Consider the following 23,859-nt stretch of genomic DNA (forward strand, 5'->3'; position numbering starts at 1 on the left):
AATTTCAGCAATGGCTGAAGTCTGTTGCTGAGACTTTTTGTATATTTCATTTGTATGGTTGTGCTCTATAGATGAAACTGATTACAGAGAGAAAAAGTCTTAAACTGCATGAACTGCATGAACCCTGTGTTGTCAGTGTCGTCAGCACTGACTCTGTGTTCACTTCAGTCCTCAACTGTTCCTTTAATCTAGCCCAGTGCTGTGTTTCTGTGTGGACTGATGTCTCTGGAGTATTCACTGTGTTCTTCTTCTCTGTGCTGCCCGTGGGTTTTCACTGTGTTTCATCAGACTGTGGTTCAAATCCCCGACTTATCTCTTCAACTGTTGACACTGCAGAACTTATAATAACAATAATAAAAATAATGATAATGATGATAATAATAAGAAGACAGTTTTAAAATAGATATTCTTTATGGCCCTTCCCTTCAAATGTCTTTAACTTATGAATGGCTGCCAGATCTACATATTCATATTTTAGTGTGGTGATTTGCTCGGTGAGGCCAGTATCAGTAAAGGAGCGGATTGAGGGAGCTGGCGAACCACTGACCGTCTGGTCAACACAGTTCCTGTGTTGTCGACAGCTTTGAGGGTTAGACTCTCTCAACCAACAATAATCTGTAAAATGTCTAATTAGAGCTGGAATTTCTCTGTGTTTCTCTGTTCAGGACACAAGCTTCGTCTGTGGGTAATGATGAGGAAGACCAGGATGATTTTCTGGGTGACCTCAGTCTCCATTCAGACCCCCTGACTGCTGAGGACTTACTGTGCACCCCTGCTAATATGGTCAAAGCTCACAGGGACACGCAGCAAGGTGAAGAGAACAAGACTAGCAGCAATAGGTTTATTCACGTCTCTTCATGAGATCCTTTATGCCATTCTTTAACTCACTTTTGTACATTTGACATTTTATGTTTAAATTGTGTTCCTGCTTTGTTCTATTCTATTCTATACATAACACACAGTCTGTACTATTCACTCTTGATTTGACTGACTGTTTGGCATTTGGCAGCAGTGGTAATTGTGTGATTAGCAAAGGCCTAATGTGCAGACACTCTGCCGAGTCCTGTAGAAGCACAGAAGGTGCCAGCGACAGTGACACTGAACCACATTTGTGTTCACGTCTGCCTTCCTGCCCCAGACTCAGACCTCAGGACCTGCGGTAAAGTCCCAGAGGAGGCTGTGGTGGATGAGGAGGCCATTCTGAGTCTCCTGGAGAACAGTCAGACCTTCCTGCCACAGTCCCAAACATCCAGCCACTCACCTCTGTACGGTACGTCTGACACAGATCCTCTTCCACAGTCTCATCTGTGTGACTGTGACTTTGCTGGTGTTTAAAGGTACAGGTCACAGGTGGAGGGCTGAGTGCTCCAGTACCTGACGTCACACAACGCTGTGTTTCTGTGAGTGCAGACAGCAGCCAGGACCATGCCATCATAGACCTGCTGGCCGGCCTGGAGGACGACGGTTTCTGCAGGACCCCTGTTCGGCAGAGTTCCCAGTCTCAGTCTCGTTCTTGTGCTGGGAGTTACCACTGCAACAGTGATGAGGAGGAGGCGGGGCCACAGCGGGACAAAGAAGAGACAGAACTCAGCATGTTAATGTCACAGCGATGGGACAACGATGCTTCCAAGAGTTCATTCTTACCCAGGCAAGAAGTTTGTGGTTTATTCACTTTCACATATTCATGGTTGGGGCTTGTAGCCTTGATCGAGGCCACTGACTTTAAGGTTTGGATCTTTCATTCTGGCACAGTTGTTTGCCCCCTCTGAACCTGTATGGCAAACAACAGCAGGTGTCAAAGAATTCTTTAGCTGAGTGTGTTCAGTGTCTGCTCGTGTGTGTGTGTGTGTGTGTGTGTGTAATCAGTGCTGCTGTCATTCCTGTGTGAACAGGTGTGGTGTGAAAGAGGCAGAGGACAGCTTCAGTGACGAGCAGCTGGAGTCCTCTGATGAAGAAATGGAGTGGAGTGGGAATAACTCTCTGTTCGCCAACCTGTCGATTCCTCAGCTCGACGGAGCAGCAGACGAGAACAGTGGTGAGTCATCGCTTTATTATGGGCGGGTACCTCGTGATCAGATACACAATCATGTGATAATCAGGATATTACAAGACAATATCTATATGTCCATGAAAAGTTCAAAGTGCAAATTTATTCACAACATAGAGAACAAAATGTGTTGAACATGTGTTTACCTGCTGTAAACTCCGCCTTCTTTAACCAGGTAACTGCCACCCAAGTTTCCCTTATTCATTTGAGTAGTGACGCTGAGCGACACTGGCAGCGACTGAGTGGTGCACACGTTCCTCTTATGCATCCGTACCTGTGGTTACATTTATCCTTAAATGAAGCTCTACCACAGCACTATTTATAAAGCTGTAACTAAATATAATAATGAATGTGCAACGTGAAGGTTCATTCATGTGCCACCTCTTTTCTTTCATTCATAGATTCCTCCTTAACGGACAGTAGTTCCAGGACCCAGTCTTCTCTCATTGTCACAGAGAAGATGCATGGTCAAAGAAATCCTATTCTTGGGGAGACTGTTCACCCGGAGCCACCGTCTTCAGCTAAGATCCTTCTGGAGTGCAAGCACCCTGAGCACAGACCAGTTCATGTTCTGGACACAGAACAACCACTGGACAAGCACTTTCAATCAAAAAGCAGCCAGGACAGTAGTAATCAAAGTTCCACAGGGTTTAAGCTTAACAAGGAAATCCCCTACATCCCTCCAGTTAAGCACCCTATCGCCTGCAAAATAGCCTGTCACCATGAGATGTCGCCTGTCTGTGGAGACAAAGAGGAGATCCGACCCCTGTACACTTATGACAAGCAAACCTCTATAACCTTAGATGATACAGCTCTAGACAGTTTCTCATTTGCTAACAGAAAGCTCACCAAAAACAGGAAGAAGTATGGCAGCGTGAAGGATGTTGAAACAAACTGTCTGTCCATTCTTCAAAACCACAGTACCTTCTCTCTCTGTTACTCTGAGCTTCGAAGCTGTTCATCCAAGAAAGAGCAGGAATTGAGTCCGAAAGACCTTAAAACCCCCATCCTGAGGAGCATCTCCTCAGCCCCATCACCCATGGAAGAGGACGAGTTCCTTGATCATCATGAGGAAGAAATGACCCACGACAGAGAGGAGGGAGATGTTGGTGAACTCAAAATCAAGTACGAGGACTATCAGGAAAATAAAAGTGAGAAGACCATCATGGCTCAGCAGGAAGCACACTACAAGTTCTTTCCCAGTGTTATCCTCTCAAACTGCCTTCGGAGGAAGAAGGTCGGAAGCAAAAAGCCGACAGAGTGCTGTATGAAAACAGTAGAGGCTCAGCCTCGCAAGTCCAGACTAAAGGTCAACAAAAAAAGGTTAGGAATGACAGGACAATGGAATAAATTAAGCTTTGTTGAAAGCACCGCCTCTGTCAGCCATGTTAGCACTAGCCTTACCTCAGCTGAGTTTCTACAGACTGTGGACACAGAGATATCAATTTCAGATGAACAGTCCAAGGAGGCTGTGCCAGTGGAAGATGAGCTCATTAAAGACACAGTCCTTTTCACAAAAGAGGTGGAAACAGATGAAATGTGTCTTAGTGAAATGACAGAACCACTGACAGAGCTGTCTGTCACAGACTCCATGACTGTCTCCTGTTTTTCTGAAGAAGCAGCTAAAGACACAGCAGAGGACAGGTTAAGCCCATTGCAAGATGTGTCTGCTAAAGTCACCTGCACCAAACCTTCAGCCCTGCCTGGTAGTAAATATACCCTGAGGGCCAAACGCAAGATGATTTGTGATAGTGAGGATGGAGAGCACTCAAGTTCCATGCGTTCTAAAAACCCAGCCCCAGCCAAGGATAGCAAGCAGAAGGACAGTGTTGTCTTCAGTGGACAGGATGTAAAAGTCCATAAACGGCGCAAGAAAGAGCCTCCCATTATAATCAAATACATTATTATTAATCGGTTCAAAGGACAGAAAAACATGCTTGTGAAGATGTCCAAAATAAGTGCAGAGGAACAGTTGGTTTTGCTGACCCCTCATAAGCTAAATCAGTACAATAAAATGGCTCCTCTCAAGGACTTCTGGCCCAAGGTGCCGGAATCCACTGCAGTCACGTTTCCTGTTTGTGAACCAAAGGCTAAGAAACAGTCCAAAAGAAAGACAAGAGTCAATTCCACCAATAAGAAAACACTCAGCAACTCGTCCACACCGAAAGTCAGAAAGGGTGAAAGAGTTAAGAGGACTAAAGACTGTCATAGAAGTCCAAATCTGTCCTCTCTGTCGCCCCCTGAGCCAAATTACTGTGAGCTAGCTGATGACCATGACTCGGAGTACAATGATGTCATGGTGGAGTTGGGTTACCTCTCTGATAAATGTCCAAGTCCCACAAACTCAACACCCCCACGTTGTTGGTCCCCAAGTGACCCTGTGATGGACAGATCAGAACAGCTGATAGACCCACTTGGTGACCCATGTCTTGGCTCTGCTGTTCTTCACAAGCCGTGCACTGTATCTTCAACCAGACAAGCACACAGTAGGTATCAACATGCCAGACTTAAGAAGTCTGTGGAGAGTAAAAAGAAAGTGAGGTCATCTCCTAAGCCCAAAGAAGTTGAACCCAAAAAAGAGAAATGTAAGCAAAACAGTGGCGGTGCTCCAAGGCAGAAGAAAAAGGCTAAGGATGTTCCCAAAGGTGCTATCAGATGTTCTCCAACCACCCTAAAATCTAAAAGGTCTCGCAAAAAGAAAACTGAGGAACCCAAAAAACATGAGTCAAGTAAAGAAAACTCTCAACTCCTTTTCCCAGAGGATGACCTGCGTCCTTCTGAGAGTTCCTCTCAAGAGGTCCCTCCATTTCAACAGCCAGTCAGCAAAGATAGCAACAGTCAGGGCAGTTTTCAGTCATCTACGTCCACAACAGACTCAAACTCACTGCTTGTGTCTGTACAACCAAAGGTTGAGGACTGTGAGACATCAATCATGGAGGTCAACCAAAGCCTTTCACCACTGGTTCAGCTAAAGCAGCAAAGTTGCCAGACCACCGTGATAAAGGCGGAGGCTTCACAGGAGGCGTGCACAGCATCTGCTCTTGCTGGTTGGGTCGACAATAAAGACGCACAAACAGAAACCGCCGAGCAGTCGGGCCATAAGAATGGGGTCATCCCCTCAGGCCTGGCTGTCCTCAAGCAGCTTCTTCAGAAGAGGCATCGGGGACAGAATCTTCCTCTGCAAACGGTTGGAACAGACAGTCACTCGACTGCCATAGCTCAGGTTGCAGCACTACTAGATCCTTCTACTAAATCAGTTAAATCCAGAAAAGCTCCCTCGAACACGCAACGTAAAGCCAGGGCCCCAAAAGCTACCTCTCCCAAGGATAAAAAGCCTAGGGTTAAGAAAAGCAAGACAAGCAGTACTCAGCCAAATCTGACTGTGGTTCTGAAGGACAGCATGTCAGATGATGAACCCCTGGTTCTGTCAGAACCATGCCTAGACCCTTGCAACTTAATGGAGGACAGCTTGTCGCCAGAGCTCCCACACAACTATAACTTTGATATAAATGCCATTGATCAGACTGAGTTTTCCAGCCCATATAGTGGGAGCCAGTTTGTCCTGACTGATAAAATCTTACCTGTGAAATTTCTGAGTGATGTAAGTCAGGAAGCTGTGTCTGCTCACATGCCAAGCTTAGAGAAAAACGTCGACAAGGTCTGTGATTGGCACAAAAGAAGGCCGGTCAGTCCTGAGCTCTTCGATAAACCTGAGAAAGGGGAGCTTGAATCAAACGACCTCTCATTCCTCGACTCTGAGAGAATCCAGAGCAGGGATTGGGGCTTTTCTCCATGTAAAGCCCACACCCTCAGCCCGTTTCAAGACTTTCACTGTGAGAGAAAAGAGCTTCTCTTTTCTGTTTTTGATCCCGTCTTACCGCTGACGTTAAGCTCAGCATCCTTCGTTAACCATGAGGGCTCACCAACAGGAGACCCTCTGGAGGGAATTGACGGACTAACGTCCACTACACCCAGCAGCTCGCCCAGATCCATTAGCTCACTGTCCCAGGGGAGGGCGGTCCAGCTGCTACGAGGGGCGGGTGGTGGAGCACATGTCTTGAAGCCCCTCATGTCCCCTCCAAGCAGGGAAGAGATCCTCAACACTCTGCTGGACCTGGAGATGTCAGAGGCCACCTTTCAAGAGCCTTTCTGCAGTGACCCCTCTGATGCGCCTGGGAAACCAATGTAAGACCAATAAATGACTGTGTAATGCATACAGATGAACTAATTAAATAAATGTAAATGTAAAATGAAAAGCCCTTCAAGTCAACATGGATTATAAAGTGGCCATTTAAATGAAATACTGTATGTGCAGTATTTTTGCATAGTGCTTCATTGTTATTTAGGCCATGTGTAAAACTGCATTTTTAAACTCCAACAATGTGTGTCCACGTGAGTGTTCTATCAGAGGTAATCTGCATAAAAATGAAGATTTTGCCTTTTGTTCTCAGTGAAATTAAGACTACAGAGCCCCACTGGTGACATTTGATTAAAACCATAACTGAACTGTATCATAGCCATGCATTAACTATAGATACTATCTCTTCCTCCGCTCCATGACTAAACTGTTTTACTGCTGATTCAACAACACACAGTCTGACATGGTGTGTGCAGTGTTTACAACAGACCGACAAAAAAATCACAGTATTTTTCAAATGATCTAGTAATTATCACAGTTTACAACCTTTTCTTTTGCTCCAGTGAGAGAGAAGTGTCTGTGTGTGTGTGTGTGTGTGTGTGTGTGGCGCCCTCTTACTATATGTCTGAGACACTTGTTATTTTGATTCTAAACTGAATAATCTTAATCTGCCTCTACTGAGCTGCTGTCCCAGCAACAACTCCATGAGACTGCACAGGTTAATGAAATGCACCAACATATAACTGATGAAGAAGAGGAGCATCGATGAAGCGTGCACTGTAAACTCACCTGCGCATTTAAAGAACCAAGAAAACACTGTACTATTGACTGTAGACCAGGTTTTTATAGCAATGTTCCAACCATGCACCCAAACAAAACTCATCCACTGATGAATGTGAGTGCATTTGATAATTATAGTGTGAGCACTGGGCGTGAAAATAACAGCTGTGTCGTTTGGAAACGAGCAATGATCCTGCGGGTGTCAGACTTTAAACTGAATCCATGGAAATGACAAATCCACACTTACCTCAATCTGTCTGTTCAACCAAACCAGTGATCCTGTTTTATTGGTTATCAAATCATTCTAACTTCAGGAGGCTGTATTTTCTAAAAACAACAACAATAATTCATCAAATATAAATGAGCTAATCATGTGCCCCTGTCTTCTCTCCAGGGAGGTTGGCGGGCGTAAGCTGACGGTGGGCACCAGACTCACTAAGGAGCTAGCGGAGTTCAGTGGAGACCTTTCTATGGAGGGTCTTCATTTCTGGAAGACAGCCTTCTCAGCCATGACACACCCCGCCATCATCACTTCATCTTCTCAAGCCCAGGGAGCTAAAGCCTCAGAGCAAGCCAAGCCTCAACCGTCCTCAGCTATTGACAAGAAGGTCATTCTTCTGCCTTGCAATAACCCTCCAAACCAGGAGCGTGTGCGTCTGTGGCTGGAAGCAAAGAAACAATACGACTGCTTACAGAAATGGCAGAGAGACACAGAGCTGCTGAAGAACAGGAGGACTTTGCTGGACACTGAAGAGGAAAACCAGGAAAAATCCAGCCTGCCAACTGCTTCCTGCTGCCCAGCAGTGAAGTTTGATTTGTGCGGGAACCTTTCGTCAATCCGGACTCAAAGGAGAAAGAAACAGAGGCTGTTTTTAAGTATGTCTCCTGTGAAGAACCAAGCCTCACAGCTGAGTCCACTTTCAGATGAAGCTGCAGTGGATCTTGAGCAGAAGGAACAAGAAAAATATGATGATGTGGATAATTGCACCTCTCCAGAATCCCCGGATTTGCCTCCATGGCAGGAGTCCAGTCAGTGGAGCCCCTCAGGCCTGGACCCGCCCAGTAAAAACAGGCAGAATGAAAACTCTCCAGAACCACTGTCACCTAGACTCCCCAGTTCCTTAGAGAGACAAGGGCAGAACGATAGTCCCCCATTCCTCCATGTCAGCAACAGGAAAGATGAAAGGACGAGTCCCCATCTCCTGTCCAGCACCCCCTTCCTGAGCAGGAGTCAGAGAAGCAAGGACGACCTGGAGGCACTGTGCAGCTCGCCTATATCTGCGGGTGAGAAATCACAAGTCTGTCTGACTGTCTGACATGTTTTGTGACTTGATCACTTGTTTTATTATTATTTATTTCTTTTTATTCCTCCTGCAGAGACTCCAACGTCTCAGAAACTCCAGCAGAGGAAGAGAATTGAGAGAGGTCCACTGAGAAGAGCCTTACTGACCACACAGTTCCAGGTCAGCCCACATATTTGTGTGTGTCTGTGTGTCTGTGCAGTTGTGTTGTTCCATTCTTGTCCTACAGTATATTCTCATGTTATCCACAGAACCAGTTTGCAGCTTTAAATGTGCCAAAGAAAGAGAACTCTCAGATCGAAGGGCCCAGCATTGCCAACTCGTATGGCTTCAAAGTCAGCATGCAGAACCTGCAGGAGGCCAAAGCTCTGCATGAGGTGAGCTGCACACTGATGTCATGTGTGTACTAGTATTAACTTATTCTAATAGGAGACAACACCACATCAGATTTAGTCTATAAAGGACACACGAGTGTCCGAGTGTTTGAAAGAAGCGGTGACTTGTCGTGATGTCGTCATAGTAATCTGAAGTCCCACTTTGAGGCCTCCAGGTTTGCTGTCTGTCCCACTGGTGTCCACTCATGCCGTGTCATGCTTTGTCTATTTTCCAATGCTTTTGCAGCCAGTGGTGTCACGCTGCCTGAGGCTGTTGACATTTCCTGCCTCATATGTCAGAAAAGTTTGATATTAAGAGGTCTAACACTGTTCATGCTGTGTCACCTGTCACACCACAATAACCAGGTTAGGCGACTGATGTCAGAATTGAAGGGGAAATCATAAAGTCGTCACTAGTGTTCCCCATGGCCAGTTAGCAGGTGCATGAATAAATGTAGAATTAGAATAAAGAATAGAATAAATTAGAAATTTACAGAATTGCTTTAAAGTAATGCACAAATACACAATGCATCATACATTCATTTCAGTGATCTGGGAACAAAGTGGTGAAATGGGTTCATATGAATTCTATACAGCACTTCCAGTGTTCGTGCAACAGCTATAGAATTAAGAAATCCAGGATATGTCACTGAGTGCATTTTATGAACACCAAACCCGCATGAGAATGAATCTTTCATGGCTTTGTGAAGTCCATCGCAGAAATCCTCAAGACGTTTGCCAGACGAGCAACAGCTTCTACTTGACCTTTGCCCCTCAGGTCCAGTACCTAACACTGATGGGCATGGATCTGCACGCAAGGAGCCGCCGTGACCTCGAGCCTGACCCAGAGTTCGACCCCATATGTGCCTTATTCTACTGCCTCAGTTCTGATGCTCCCCTGCCAGGTGGAGACAGTAGCAATGTGACCGGTGCCATAGTGGTTGATAAAGATCACCAACGCTGTGATCAAGGTGAACTTTGATTTGTTACAGTGTGTGGAACAAGAAGCACAAACATCTTTGACCTTTGACCCTTGGTGATTTACTGTCGTTTACAGGTGACAAGCGAACAGTGCCCCTGCTTCTCAGGTCGGGCGTGTCTGGGCTGCAGGTGAAATATGCCACTGATGAGAACATGCTGTTCCAGGAGCTGATCACAGTCATGAGGAGGTGGGTTTATTCACGTCTGATCATTCTTTTCATCATTCAGAACTGAAGACACAAACAAACGTTTGTGTGTATGCGTTTAACCTGCTCCTGTAGCACTTTATAAATAAAATGAATTAATATTAGACTCGGTTAATATCTTGATTATTATTTGCAATGAATCGATGAGGCGTTTAGTCCAGACAGTGCAGTAAATAATATAATGTACATTGTTTTCTCCCACATCTCAAAATGACGACATCGTCAAATGTCTTGTTTTGAAACTGAACACAGAAACAAAGAAAGCAGAATTAGTTGAATATAATAATAATAATAATAATGAACAATTATTCATTGCACATAATTGAACGTTGATGATCAGAATCAGGTCAGTGGGCGCACATACAAGGAACCTGATCATGGTTTTTTACTGCTCTTTGTGTACATTGTGTATATAAATAAAAATGTATAAAAGAGTGGAGTTTTCTTTTTTGTTCTGCTGAGTTTGTCAGTGATTGACTCGAGGCACCGGTCTGAAGCAATGTTTTCATCTTCTTCATCTTTAAAAAACAAATGTCTGTGTTCTTTAAGGTTTGACCCTGACATCCTGCTGGGGTACGAGGTGCAGATGCATTCCTGGGGCTACTTGCTGCAGCGGGCCACTGTGCTCGGAGTGGACCTTTGTCAGAAGCTGTCACGAGTGCCAGGTAGGGCTGACTCTCAGTTTACACACTTGTGTGTGTGTGTGTGTGTGTGTGTAGCACTGGTGGTAATAATGCATTTTATTCACCTGTAACACTTTCAGATCCTGCTAATAAGTTCTAATATGTTTGCAATCATTTAGCTCCATAATCGCTTGGTAAGGAGAATTCCTATTGTCCACCATCAGTGCAAAGTGTTTAAGGTTTTAAATCAAATTGAATTTTATAAAGTTGAAATCCAGTCTCCTGCATGTCCCACACATTTCTATAGTTACCTTGGTGGTGTTGATGGTGTTACCTTCCTATTACTATGACCATATTATAACCATGTTGTTACTCTATTGTGAGCTATAGTTCCATCATAACCTTTTATTTACTAGTGAAGTAATTACCCTGCAGTTTTACAAATGTCATGGAGAAGCTCAATGACTCAGGAAATGGAAATGTCCATTTTTCAGTTGTCTGATTAAAATGTGTTTTAAGAGCAGTGCTTGTATTTTTGTTTGTCTTACTGTGTGTGGGTGTGTTTGTTATAGATGATTGAATTGACTCGGGTAGCTCCTCCTCCTCCTCCTCCTCCTCCTCCTCCTCCTGTGTAATCAGCTGTGTGTCCTCAGGTGACTCCAAGCAGAACCGCTTCACTGCAGACAGGGACGAGTACGGAGCCGACACCATGACAGAGATCAACATTATTGGACGTGTCGCCCTCAACCTGTGGAGAGTGATGAAGACCGAGGCAGGTGTCCCGGCGTGACCTACACCAGCGTCGTTTCCTCTACTGTGTTAAACGTTACATTATTGGCTGCCATAAATGATCTGTAGTTATATATAGTGCTTTTCTGCACCACCTCAATCTGCTTGACACTAGTTTATGCCATTCATTATCTCTTCATACCTCTCATACCAAAAATTGGTATTGGTATTTGCAAGAATGACCAATTTAAAACATGTCTGAGAGTAACAATCATGTATGACACACACACACACACACACACACACACAACTGTGCCTCTCTCTGTGATATAACTGTTTGGCATTATCATTCATGTCCTCAAAGAAATGAGAAAATGCTTGAGATATCAAGGAGCTTGTTTTGGTGATGAAAAATCAATCATCAGTATAGTGGACAATTCATTTAGTAATCTATTAATAATGGATGAATGGTTGTGTAATCGTTGGGGAGCCACTGCTCTGACGGTTGTATCTTCTCTCCCAGGTGACGTTGAACAACTACAGTTTTGAGAATGTGGCGTTCCATGTGCTCCACCAGCGCTTTCCCTCGTACAGCCCCCGCACACTGTCCGACTGGTTTGACCACAACACTGACTTATACAGGTCAGTGAATGTCAAACAACCACATGAACATGTGTCACCTGCTACATCTACATCTACTGTACACATGAACCTGTCCCTGCAGGTGGAAGATGGTCGACCACTACGTGAGCCGAGTGCGTGGCACCATGCAGCTTCTGCAGCAGCATGACATCATCGGTAGAACCAGTGAGCTCGCCAGACTGTTTGGTATTCAGTTCCTCCACGTTCTGACCCGAGGATCGCAGGTACTCACATGCTCACATTCTCAGTGAGGATACTTGTAGCCCCATAGCCTCCCTAATCCCTTATCCCGAATCCCTAATCCCTAAGTAATGTGTCCTTGAAACTGCCTCTGAATGTGGTGTCTGTGATCACATCTGAGAACCCAGTCAGTTTGGATGTGACGAGCAGGTGTGAACGGGGTCAAAGTGTCATTGACCCGAAGAAAAGCTGCGAGAAAATGGATGTGAAAGGAAATGTTTCTTTATGAATGTCTGTTCTTAGTTTAGTTTATGAATCAATGCAAAAACAAGCGGTTTTAACATTCTATTTTTCATCAGGAAGCTGCAGAACCAGTACATGATGAAAACAGACACCTTTAAATATAATGTTAAAACCGCTTTAGTCAGCATTGTTGGTTTTAGAACTGGTTTCTCTGTAAAGTCACACAGTAGTTAAGGTTGTTATATTTGTGCCGCGTGTGTTTTTTCAGTACCGCGTTGAGTCTATGATGCTGCGTGTGGCCAAACCACTGAACTACATCCCGGTGACTCCAGGCATCCAGCAGCGAGCCCAGCAGAGGGCGCCGCAGTGCATCCCCCTGGTGATGGAGCCTGAGTCACGCTTCTACAGTAACTCAGTGATCGTACTTGACTTCCAGTCACTCTACCCCTCCATCGTTATCGCCTACAACTACTGCTACTCCACCTGCCTGGGCCACGTAGACACCCTGGGAACGTAAGCTCCACACACACTGTCATAGTTTCCCTCATTAAAGTCCACGTCACAGTCTTCACATTGTACAACATTTTATACTCCTGGTTTTCTCAGTAATTGTAATTGTACAAAGCACAATGAAAAACGGCCTGATACCTTTCTTTACCTTATTAGAGCCCGAGCCACGAATGGCGGGGCCCCGGACGGCTCCTATTGAAATCCTTCAGGGTTATTATTATTGTTATTATTCTATCCGTGGCTTTCCGGTTCCATAAAAGCCTCCTGAAACTTGGCAAGCAGGTCAGATCTGGAGAAAATGAAATATTGGCATAAGTCCTGAACCCGTGCGTTGCTCAAGGGCTCTATAGCGCCCCCTAAGGTGAAACGTGGATGGAGCATGCCAACATCAACTTCTGCCGAATTTAACAAAACTTGGTGGAAAGATGTTATAGCCCAAGACCAACCAAAAAGTCCATTGGGACCACGGCCTCAACACAACAGGAAGTCGGACATTTTGAATGTGGCATCCACCTTGGTGATTTGCACACTTCTGTTTATCGTACCGACATAAAAAATGCGACATTTTGTAAGGAGACATTCTTAGGACACTTTATATTATATATTCTGCAAATAGTACTTTGATTTGTACATTTACATCCATCGTTGCTGATCTTCTCAACTTGATCACACACTGCATTGACTGTATCCACCTTTAAAAGAAGAGGTGGATCAAGGTCAAAATAAAATAAGTCTGTTAACTAAACATCATTTATTTTGCTGAAGGTGTGCAAAGCATAAACATTATAGTGACATATCTTGGTGCTTTGTTATTTTGCTAATCATCACTGAATTATTGCCCACAACTAGTAACTGCTACTAGTTAATGGAAAAAAACTCAGGAAATGCAAATTGTATCACAGAACAGTTTCTATGTCCTGAGGTGGAGAATCAGTTTTAAAACATGGTAAACTGTACAGTACCACTTTTATCATTTGCTTATCAATATCTTACTGATGCCCTTGTAGTTTGAGTTTATTTTGATCCTAACCTCGACCTAACCCTCAGGTAGGTGGCACTGACAGAGGAGAGGTGGAGGACACAAGAAAGAGACCAGGAGCAGATACACAACAACTCTATCAAGTCACAAGTTTAGACAGGACAGTTCTGAGCCAGTGATTATTATATATAACATACTTATATATAATGATATTATGTATGTATATGTATACATGTATATATATATATATATATATATAATTATATATTTATAAATATAATTATACTGATATTGACTTTTGATTATAGCATAGTAATAATGGTGATATGAGTGATGATAATAATAATAGCCTTGAAACTGGATCTGGATCCTGTAACCTGCAAGATGAGGACATAGAGAGAGAGAGAGAGAGAGAGAGAGAGAACAAGGTTAATGCCATATAATAAAGTCATATTGTGTGAGTGTGTGAGTGTGTGAGAGTGTGAGAGTGTGAGGTGTGAGTGTGTGTGTGAGTGTGAGGTGTGAGAGAGTGTGTGTGAGTGTGAGTGTGAGTGTGAGAGAGTGTGTGAGGTGTGAGGTGTGTGTGTGAGAGTGTGAGAGTGTGAGAGTGTGTGAGTGTGAGAGTGTGAGAGTGTGTGAGTGTGTGAGTGCACCACAGTAAAATCCCCCAGCAGTCTCGGTCTACAGCAGCATAACTAAGAGAGGGCGCAGGTTTCCCTGAACCAGCTCTAACTATAAGCGTCATCAAAAAGTTTTAAGTCTAACTCTAAATACAGGCTCCGCCTCCTGAACTGTCACTGGGAGCTGGTTCCACAGGAGAGGAGGAGCCTGGTAACTGAAGGCTCTGCCTCCCATTCTACTCTTCCAGACTGAGGGAACCACAAGTAAACCTGATCTTCATGTGTTTTCTTCAGGTCTGATGAGTTCAGGTTTGGCTGCACTTCCCTGCGAGTCCCTCCTGAGCTCCTCTTCCAGCTCCGCAACGACATCACTGTGTCACCCAACGGCGTCGCCTACGTCAAGGTACGTTCATCTGATGAGACTTCATATAATAATATGAATATATAATAATAATAATAATAATAATAATAATAATTATAATCATCGGTCAGTCACAAACAAACACATCCTGTACGTTAGTCAGGTCAATTCCTGTTTAAGAGAACAAGGACTGCACGAGGCTCTGCAACATCACAAGTAAGCTGTGTCAAACACTGAGAACTGAGAAGACTTCTCACATCTATAGATGATGATGATAATAATAACATAAAGACATATCTTATTTGATCGATGAGTTGTGAAAACAGAACGGGAATATTTCAATAACCAAACATTTATTCATCGCCGAGGGGAATTAAGTCCTCTGCATTTGACCTTTCCTCTCCTAGGAAGGCAGCGCCCAGACTGCACGCCTACATTAACTTAACACATGTTTCCAAGGTGTGAGGAAACCAGAGCAGTCAAGGAAAAGCCACACAAACCCAGAGAGAGCGTTTCATTTCCACACAGACTGGACCTGAAACCACAGGAAACCACAGGAAACCACAGGAAACCACAGGAAACCACAGGAAACCGCTGTTCTGATAACCACTGGTTCACTTCACTTTCATTTAATCTTCAGTTTCATTGTGAAATAATCAACACTGCATCTGTACCTGACAATAGAGACGTTTGTCTGTTTCTAAATCAGACGTGTCCTTACTCGTTCAATTCACCGACCATCAAAATGCTGCCACAGTTCCTTAAGTGTGTGAACAAAGCTTAAATCCTTGTGTTTTAAATCAGTGTTTGCTGTGTGTGTGCAGAGCTCAGTGCGTAAAGGAGTTCTGCCCAGTATGCTGGAGGAAATCCTCAACACTCGCATCATGGTGAAGCAGTCGATGAAAAGCTACAAGCAGGACAAAGCCCTCACCAGGCTGCTGGACGCTCGACAGCTCGGACTCAAACTCATCGCCAACGTGACGTTCGGCTACACTGCAGCCAACTACTCTGGCCGCATGCCCTGCGTGGAGGTAAGAGACAAACATTGACAGGAGACATTGGAGACATGAAGGGAAAGGACAGCAGCTTTGTTCTGCGTTCTGCTGAAAGTGAAACTCATCTGTAAAGTGTGTGTTTGTAGGTTGGAGACAGCATTGTTCACAAAGCCAGAGAGACACTGGAGAGAGCCGTCAAGATGGTCAATGACACCAAGAAATGGGGAGCGCGCGTTGTGTACGGAGACACCGACAGGTAACGTCCTCCTTGTTTGTGTTGAATCTACATTCATGCCATGATTTCATATTCATACATATCTGTTCTAAGCTTCAGGATTATTTTCCCAGGGATTAACAGCCTTAATTATCAGCTTCTTTCTTGTTTTACAGCATGTTTGTTTTACTGAAGGGAGCGACCAAAGAGCAGGCGTTCAAGATCGGCAACGAGATCGCTGAGGCAGTGACTGCAACTAATCCCAAACCTGTTAGACTCAAGTTTGAGAAGGTACGCACGCGCACATGCACACACGCACACACACACACAGGCGCGCACACACACAGACCCATTTTCAATGTGTGCATATGAATCAAAGGTAAATGTGCTGTAAAATAGATGAAAGCACAAGACTTCATGACTTAGTGTAAGAAGTTTCTGCATCAGTCTGTGATAAATCCTTCTCCATGTGCTCACGTTCAGAGCTATCACTGACTGTGTGTGTGTGCGTGTGCGTGTGTGTGTGCGCGTGTCAGGTGTACCTGCCCTGCTTGCTGCAGACAAAGAAACGTTACGTGGGCTACATGTATGAAAGCCTTGACCAAAAAGAACCCGTGTTTGACGCCAAAGGCATCGAGACAGTGCGCCGCGATGGCTGCCCTGCTGTTTCCAAGGTAACAAGAAACCGTTCTCCCTGAGCTCTACACCAATCACAGCTGATCACATAGACCCACAATCCCTGCTGTCATTAAAGTCTGTGCACGTGTGTTAGATTTCAACCACAATCCCGTCATCTCGTCTCCGCTCTGTCCATTCATGTGCTCATCAGATTCTGGAGCGTTCCATTAAGCTGCTGTTTGAGACGCGGGACATCAGCCAGATCAAACAGTTTGTGCAGCGTCAGTGTGTGAAGGTTCTGGACGGCCGGGCCAGCATGCAGGACCTGACCTTTGCTAAAGAGTACAGGGGCAGCGCCTCGTACCGGCCTGGAGCCTGCGTCCCTGCACTGGAGCTCACCAGGTGAGCGAGTGAGCGTGAGGGAGTGAGTGAGTGAGGGAGTGAGTGAGCGCAAGGGAGTGAGTGAGTGAGCGCGAGGGAGGGAGTGAGTGAGTGAGCACGCAGGTGAGTGAAAGCGAGCGGAGCGAAAGTGAGCTGGAGGGAGTGAGTGAGGAGGGAGTGAGTGAGCGCAAGGAGGAGTGAGCGCTGAGGGAGGGAGGAGAGGAGGGAGTGAGGGAGTGAGTGAGCCAGCAGGAAGAGGAGCGCGAGGGAGGAGCAAGCGCAGTATGGAGTGAGTGTGAGGAGTGAGCGGAGGAGTGAGTGAGTGAGTGAGTGAGGAGTGAGTGAGTGAGTGAGTGGGAGGAGGAAAGGAGTGAGTGAGTGAGTGAGCGAGCGAGTGAGGGAGCGAGGGAGTGAATGAGTGAGCGAGAGAGTGAGCGCGAGGGAGGGAGTGAGTGAGTGAGCACGTGTGTGAGTGAGTGAGTGTGTGAGTGAGTGTGTGAGTGAGTGAGTGAGTGAGTGTGAGTGAGCGAGCGAGCTACAGTTACAGTACTCACTCCTTCACCACAGTGCTCATTGTCTGCACTGAGCTGCGTGTACAGTACCTGAGTGTGTTGCTAGGCAACACAGTTTTGAATGTGTGAGAAGAAAGAGTGATGATGAGATTTATTCTAAATGAATCATCTTTATTGATCTCAGGCGTATGATGGCGTACGATCGTCGCCTGGAGCCCCGCGTGGGCGAGCGGGTGCCGTACGTGGTGGTGTACGGGGTTCCCGGGGTGCCCCTCATCCAGCTGGTGCGTCGGCCCATGGAGCTTCTGCAGGACCCGGGCCTCCGACTTAACTCCACCTACTACATCACCAAGCAGATCCTGCCGCCTCTGGCCCGCATGTTCCAGCTGATCGGTGTGGACGTGTTCAGCTGGTACCAGGAGCTTCCCAGGGTGAGAGGTCGCACTCTAGTTTCACCCTCAGCAGAAAACACACACACACACACACACACACACAGCTGCTGTGAAAGTGTCCACAGGTGGCGCTGTGTGACAGTGAGGGAGAACAAAGGATGAGAAGAAAATGTCAGACGACTGTCATCAAACTGCAGCTCTGACGCCTCCACCTCAATCTTTGTTAGACTCTTCACTGACGGAGCACGTCTGCCACCTGCTGGTAGGGCAGAGAACTATGAATAATGGTTATAATATCTATAATCTAATAAAATGATAATTATAATCTAATAAAATAATGACTGTAATATCTATAATCTCATAAAATAATGACTATAATATCAATAATCTAATAAAATAATGACTGTAATATCTATAATCTAATAAAATAATATCTATAATCTAATAAAATAATGACTGTAATATCTATAATCTAATAAAATAATGACTGTAATATCTATAATCTAATAAAATAATAACTGTAATATCTATAATCTAATAAAATAATGACTGTAATATCTATAATCTAATAAAATAATGATTATAATCTAATAAAATAATGACTGTAATATCTATAATCTAATAAAATAATATCTATAATCTAATAAAATAATGACAATAATATCTATAATCTAATAAAATAATGACTGTAATATCTGTAATCTCATAAAATAATGATTATAATATCTATAATCTAATAAAATAATGATTATAATCTCTATAATCTAATAAAATAATGATTATAATCTAATAAAATAATGATTATAATCTAATAAAATAATGACTATAATCTTTATAATCTAATAAAATAATGATTATAATCTAATAAAATTATAATTATAATCTAATAAAATAATGATTATAATCTAATAAAATTATAATTATAATCTAATAAAATAATGATTATAATCTAATAAAATAATGATTATAATCTAATAAAATAATGACTATAATCTTTATAATCTAATAAAATAATGATTATAATCTAATAAAATAATGATTATAATCTAATAAAATAATAATTATAATCTAATAAAATAATGATTATAATCTAATAAAATGATTATAATCTAATAAAATAATGATTATTAATAATAATGATAATAATAATAATTTGTACTTCAATGAGTTCTTTTTCAGATTCAAAGCGTTTTACAAGCGTCACGTCTTCAGACTCTGACAACCAAACACACTAAAACAAAGACCTCCTTTAATTATTATGGTATGCATCTGTATCGTCATCAAGTATTCTGTCTTGAGTTTGAACTGGTGATGATTGTTTAGAACTGATCACACGATGATGTTGTATAAAGAGATTGTCTCCTCGTCTCCCCGTCTCCCCGTCTCTCGTCTCCTCGTCTCCAGATCCAGAAAGCTTCGTGTTTCTCGTCAGCGGGTGGAGACGAGGCGAGGAGGAAAGGAACCATCTCTCAGTACTTCACCACACTTCACTGCCCCGTGTGCGACGAGCTGACGCAGCTGGGCGTGTGCTCGCGGTGCCGTGCTGACCCACAGAGAGTGTCTGTCAGTCTGTACCAGGACATGCGGCAGTGGGAGAGTCAGCAAGAGCAACTGCTCAAGGTGAATATGACAGAAACACAAGAACCAGTACCGTCTACTGTCGATCGTGCCCAGATTAAAAGAGTGTGATTATGAATATGTGTGTGTGTGTGTGTGTGTGTTCCTGCAGATGTGCAGGAACTGCAGTGGCAGTGCGGAGCGTCAGGTTCCCTGCGTGTCCCTGGACTGTCCAGTCCTCTACAAGCTGGCCCGGGTCAACAGACAGCTCTCCAAGGCTCCCTACCTTCGACAGCTGCTGGAGCAGTTCTGATTGGCTGGTGCTGCCGACTGATTTGGTGCTTACCTTTGACTCTTGTCCCGCCCCTCTACATTCTCGTTGTTGGATTGTTCTCGTTGAAATGGTGCTTTGATTGAACCCTGTTGGGTTATTTGTAATACAAGTGTTCTTCTGTTCTGTTTGAGCTCATGTTTGTCTTGTTTGGTTCTCCAGGCTGAAGCGAGGCTGCTGTGTGTGTGTGTGTGTGTGTGTGTGTGTGTGTGTGTGTGTGTGTGTGTGTGTGTGTGTGTGTGTGTGTGTGTGTGTGTGTGTGTGTGTGTGTGTGTGTGTGTGTCTGTGATGGCTGTCATGGAGCTCAGTGCAGTTCACACAGTTTGGAGTTTAAGGAGCTCCACTTTCAGAAAGTGTCATTGACTTGAGTGCAGTCGTGTAAATACAGCATGTGTTGTTTGTGTACAGCTCCATCTGTAATCTCACTGATGCTCTGAATCTAATCTGACACTTTTTATTCACTGAATCTTGATTGTATTGATGTCCAGTTTGACAGATTTGACACATTGGTGAGTGCAAACTGATGTTGACTTTCATTTTTTTTTATCTGGGACTGTTGCAATACTGTATTTTCATAATTTATGTCATCAAGAGTATTATTTCCTTGTGCATATGCTTTCATGTACATTTCCAATGTTCTCTGCAAAAAAAGACGACAAAATCTGGTTTGACTTCAGTTCTCATACATGCATGTATACATGTATGCATGTATACATGTATACATGCATACATGTATGCATGTATACATGCATTCATGTATGCATGTATACATGTATGCATGTATACATACATGTATACATGCATACATGTATGTATACATGTATACATGTATGTATACATGGAGCTGTGTATTTGTAGAAATGTAAAAAGTGACAATGAAGGAGGTGTTTGTGTTTTTAATGGACATTGCTGTGGGTGAAAGGTTGAGATTGAGATAATAAAAGTCATTGTATTTAAAAAATCATTTGTTATTTTTCTTTTCAACTCCTCAAACATCACAGTAAAGACATGATTGACAGGACACAAACAATCAAGTTTCAAACGTGTACAAAAAAACACCACAAGATTTTCATCCAAATCACCCTAACCCTAACTTTTTGGCACGATATGAGAAGTGTAAGCTCGACTCATTCGCTCTACTCACGCTTCCTTTGGCAAGGCACTAAATCTCTTCCAGTCCTAACACTCGCAGCGTAGCGTGCAGGAATGACGTCACCGCAGCCTCTAACATTTGACGATCACATGATTGTAGACTTTACACTCCACATGGATTTGTGCAGTTACAGCCAAAATGGTGTCAACCCCAGGGCTTTTATTCTGAAAGAAAAGGCACTTCACGTTGAGTCGGTGCTTGAATTGTCGGCTCATGTTGAATTGAAGAGTTTTGTCAGTGGAAGCTGAAACTTTGACTAAAGGTGAATCATTTTGCTTGAGGACACATGGAGGCAGAGATGTTAGCTCCACCCAGACCGTACCATTTTACTCTGGGACACCAAAACACACAGAACAGAGCGGTTGTAGCTGCTTATTTTGGTTCTGTTCATAATGAAACTGCTTCATCACTCGTTCTCTGGCAGGTCCCAACTCTTTCCCCTCCACATATTTAGCACATATTGGCGCTCCGTGGTGACAATTGCGTGTTACATGTATGTTACATGTATGTTACATGTATGTTACAAAATAAGAACTCTCTGCTCCACCCCCGCATGCTCGCTCATCATCGGGACAGCAGGACAGATCGACGTTACTCTGCCAATGCTCCATGACGTGGTCTTTGGACCTGCCTTTCTGATCACATGACTTTGGTTTACAATGTAAATGTATTTGTATAAACGCTGGAAACGATTAGGTGTGAACGCACGCTACGACTAGATTAGAAATCTCTTTATTGATCTTCAGAAACAGAAGCTGTCGAAGAAGGAAAACACTCACTCATCTGATGTCACGTCCACATAAACCAGGTGACGTAACGCTTCCTGTACCCATGAAACGTGTCTTTTATTACGTGTCAATAAAATAAATGTGTTCTTATCTTACAATAGACATAATTGTAGTGGTATGTTCCACACGGTCGTTTGTGTTCATTTAATAACGTGACGTCTTATCTTTGAATCCTTCACATTATCATCGTAGTTTCACTTCTTTCAGAGATGAGTTTCTCAGCCGCCTCAGATCTACGATCAGATCTACGATCAGATCTACGATCAGATCTACGATCAGATCTACAGAAGGACATGTGCATGTACTCAGACGTCCCAGACTCTGCTGCTCAGTCTCTCTTCTCTCTGTTAGCGGAGAGCAGCAGTTTCCTTCTGGGCGAGTCTCCACCAGAGAACGAAACTGTCGGAGGCGGCGACGCCGTCGCGTCAAGAGGAGACGGCGTCTTATCGGGCGAACTTACAAGACTCGCCGCGTCGTCCATCTCGATCACCTCAAAGTCTGCGTCGTTCCACTGATCTGCCTCAGTGTCCGGCTCGTCCCCCTCCTCCTCCTCTTCATCTTCATCTTTGGCTCCCGAGTCCAGCAGCGCCTGGCAGAATTCGCTGTCGTCGGCGTGAGGTCGGCCCCTAATGCAGGTTCTCCTGCTCTGGCCACTGGGCGTGGCAGCCAGCTTGTAAATGACGGGGAAGAGGATGGAGGTGATCGTGGCCATGATGAGTGACAGGTACATGAGGAGAGGGTGCTCACTGAACTTCCCCAGCAGGAAGCCCAACACTGTGGGCAGCACCATTTCACCCAGCGCAGCACCCACCACCAACACAGACGCCACGTTGCCCGTCACCGCGGTGTACTGCTCCAACCAGGAGATACCACTGGGGAAAGTGGTGGCCATGGACGCTCCGTAGAGGGCGCTGCAGGACCACATCACCACCTTCTCCCTGCTGAAGAGGCAGTGCAGCAGAGAGGAGAGCGTGCAGCCCACCAGGCTGAGCAGGATCAGGGTGCCAGGGTACAAACAGGCCACCAAGAAGACGGCCAACCCACGAAACACGGCAAACGTAGCCCAGAACAGTGAGTTGAGCCCGGCTGCCTCCGCCTGAGGCATGCGTGCGTAGTCCTTGGCGTAGTTGTAGATGAAGGAGCCGTACATCACCTCAGCTCCGACGTAGAAGAAATAAAAAAAGGCGAGCAGAACAACAACGGCTTTATGGTGTTTGGCCACTGGGCGCTTTCCTGGCGTCGTGCGTGCTTTGTCATAGGACGCGCTGGTGCAGGTGAAGAGGAGGAAGAAGAGGAACGCCACCAGACCGAGAAAGGTGCCAATCATGATGTAGGCCCACATGGATCCAAGAGTGCTGTTGATGTAGCAGAGAAATTTGGGATCATTGGAAGTTGTGATGCCTGGAAGTGTGGAGTTGGTTGCCATGGTTTCCATGCTGCTGTTCCCATCAAGGCCAAACAGCAGCTTGGCAATGATTGGAGACACAAAGGCTCCAGCTGCCCAGCTGAAGTGCATCGCCTGCATAGACGGCCCCGCCTGCTCTCCCCATACGTTCAATATGAACACGTTACCACCTACAGGAAGAGCACGGAGACACGGGTTCAACAAACAATGGCTTCAAAATAATGACCACATCACAGGTTATTTAGTATTTAGTAAATACTTAGATATTAGTATTTATTCCTTCCATTCTGTCAACTTAATCAATTCTAATGAATAAAACTCAAACAATTATTCCGTCATAATATAACTATTAAACACGGTCAAAAAAAAAACCTGCATGCTTCCACTTTGAGCAACAGCCAATGCTCCAATTAACCTGAGGTACATCATCACCGGAGAGCACGTCCTCCAGGTGGGAGATTACAAAAACACCTGGAAAATTCCACGGCCAAATTTTGAGCGTGCCTGCGGTTCTTGCTGCTGATGTTGTTGGGTGCAGGACTTGTGCTGGTGGACGGATCCTTGAAAACTTGAAATATGTAGACCAAGTGGTATTTTGGTGGAATCACCCTTTAAAAAAGACAGACTCTTAAACTGTGAGGATCTAAACTGGGGAGGGTTGTGATCATTTCATCGATTGTCTCCTATTCATTTTTCTCAGGTGATTTTGGACGACATACTATACTATGACTTTTTTGACCGTTTTTGGACGACATACTATACTATGACTTTTTTGACCGTTTTTGGACGACATACTATA

The 23,859-nt window shown here is 44.4% G+C and overlaps 2 protein-coding genes across 6 annotated transcripts in view; one reads left to right on the plus strand and one right to left on the minus strand.

The window, feature by feature from the left end:
* Positions 1–19,903, plus strand: part of rev3l (REV3 like, DNA directed polymerase zeta catalytic subunit) — a 48,926-nt gene extending 29,023 nt beyond the window's left edge. For 2 of the 5 annotated variants that reach the window (XM_044048837.1, XM_044048838.1), the window contains exons 9-32: positions 666–811; positions 1,139–1,270; positions 1,411–1,648; positions 1,893–2,035; positions 2,449–6,232; positions 7,360–8,249; positions 8,343–8,428; positions 8,518–8,643; positions 9,419–9,611; positions 9,698–9,809; positions 10,377–10,492; positions 11,104–11,222; positions 11,703–11,821; positions 11,904–12,045; positions 12,513–12,757; positions 14,648–14,756; positions 15,539–15,745; positions 15,856–15,965; positions 16,100–16,214; positions 16,460–16,597; positions 16,753–16,943; positions 17,619–17,865; positions 19,231–19,446; positions 19,556–19,903. In XM_044048837.1, the coding sequence (XP_043904772.1) occupies positions 666–811; positions 1,139–1,270; positions 1,411–1,648; positions 1,893–2,035; positions 2,449–6,232; positions 7,360–8,249; positions 8,343–8,428; positions 8,518–8,643; positions 9,419–9,611; positions 9,698–9,809; positions 10,377–10,492; positions 11,104–11,222; positions 11,703–11,821; positions 11,904–12,045; positions 12,513–12,757; positions 14,648–14,756; positions 15,539–15,745; positions 15,856–15,965; positions 16,100–16,214; positions 16,460–16,597; positions 16,753–16,943; positions 17,619–17,865; positions 19,231–19,446; positions 19,556–19,696 (8,065 nt within the window). In that variant the 3' untranslated portion in view covers positions 19,697–19,903. Of the gene's footprint in view, positions 1–665; positions 812–1,138; positions 1,271–1,410; positions 1,649–1,892; positions 2,036–2,448; positions 6,233–7,359; positions 8,250–8,342; positions 8,429–8,517; positions 8,644–9,418; positions 9,612–9,697; positions 9,810–10,376; positions 10,493–11,103; positions 11,223–11,702; positions 11,822–11,903; positions 12,046–12,512; positions 12,758–14,647; positions 14,757–15,538; positions 15,746–15,855; positions 15,966–16,099; positions 16,215–16,459; positions 16,598–16,752; positions 16,944–17,618; positions 17,866–18,053; positions 18,135–18,994; positions 19,088–19,230; positions 19,447–19,555 lie in introns of those variants that run through there. The other 3 variants (XR_006362109.1, XR_006362110.1, XM_044048840.1) reach the window with 3 other exon arrangements.
* A 691-nt stretch (positions 19,904–20,594) lies between these two features.
* Positions 20,595–23,489, minus strand: mfsd4b (major facilitator superfamily domain containing 4B). Its single transcript, XM_044049776.1, has 2 exons — positions 23,476–23,489; positions 20,595–23,271 (listed from the first exon to the last, which is right to left on the minus strand). Exons 1-2 carry the CDS (start codon positions 23,487–23,489, stop codon positions 21,984–21,986), a joined length of 1,302 nt encoding a protein of 433 aa, XP_043905711.1. The 3' UTR covers positions 20,595–21,983.
* Between the last annotated feature and the right edge of the window lie 370 nt (positions 23,490–23,859).

This window comes from Solea senegalensis, linkage group LG17, assembly GCF_019176455.1.
Source record: "Solea senegalensis isolate Sse05_10M linkage group LG17, IFAPA_SoseM_1, whole genome shotgun sequence".
In the NCBI taxonomy this organism is placed as follows: domain Eukaryota; kingdom Metazoa; phylum Chordata; class Actinopteri; order Pleuronectiformes; family Soleidae; genus Solea; species Solea senegalensis.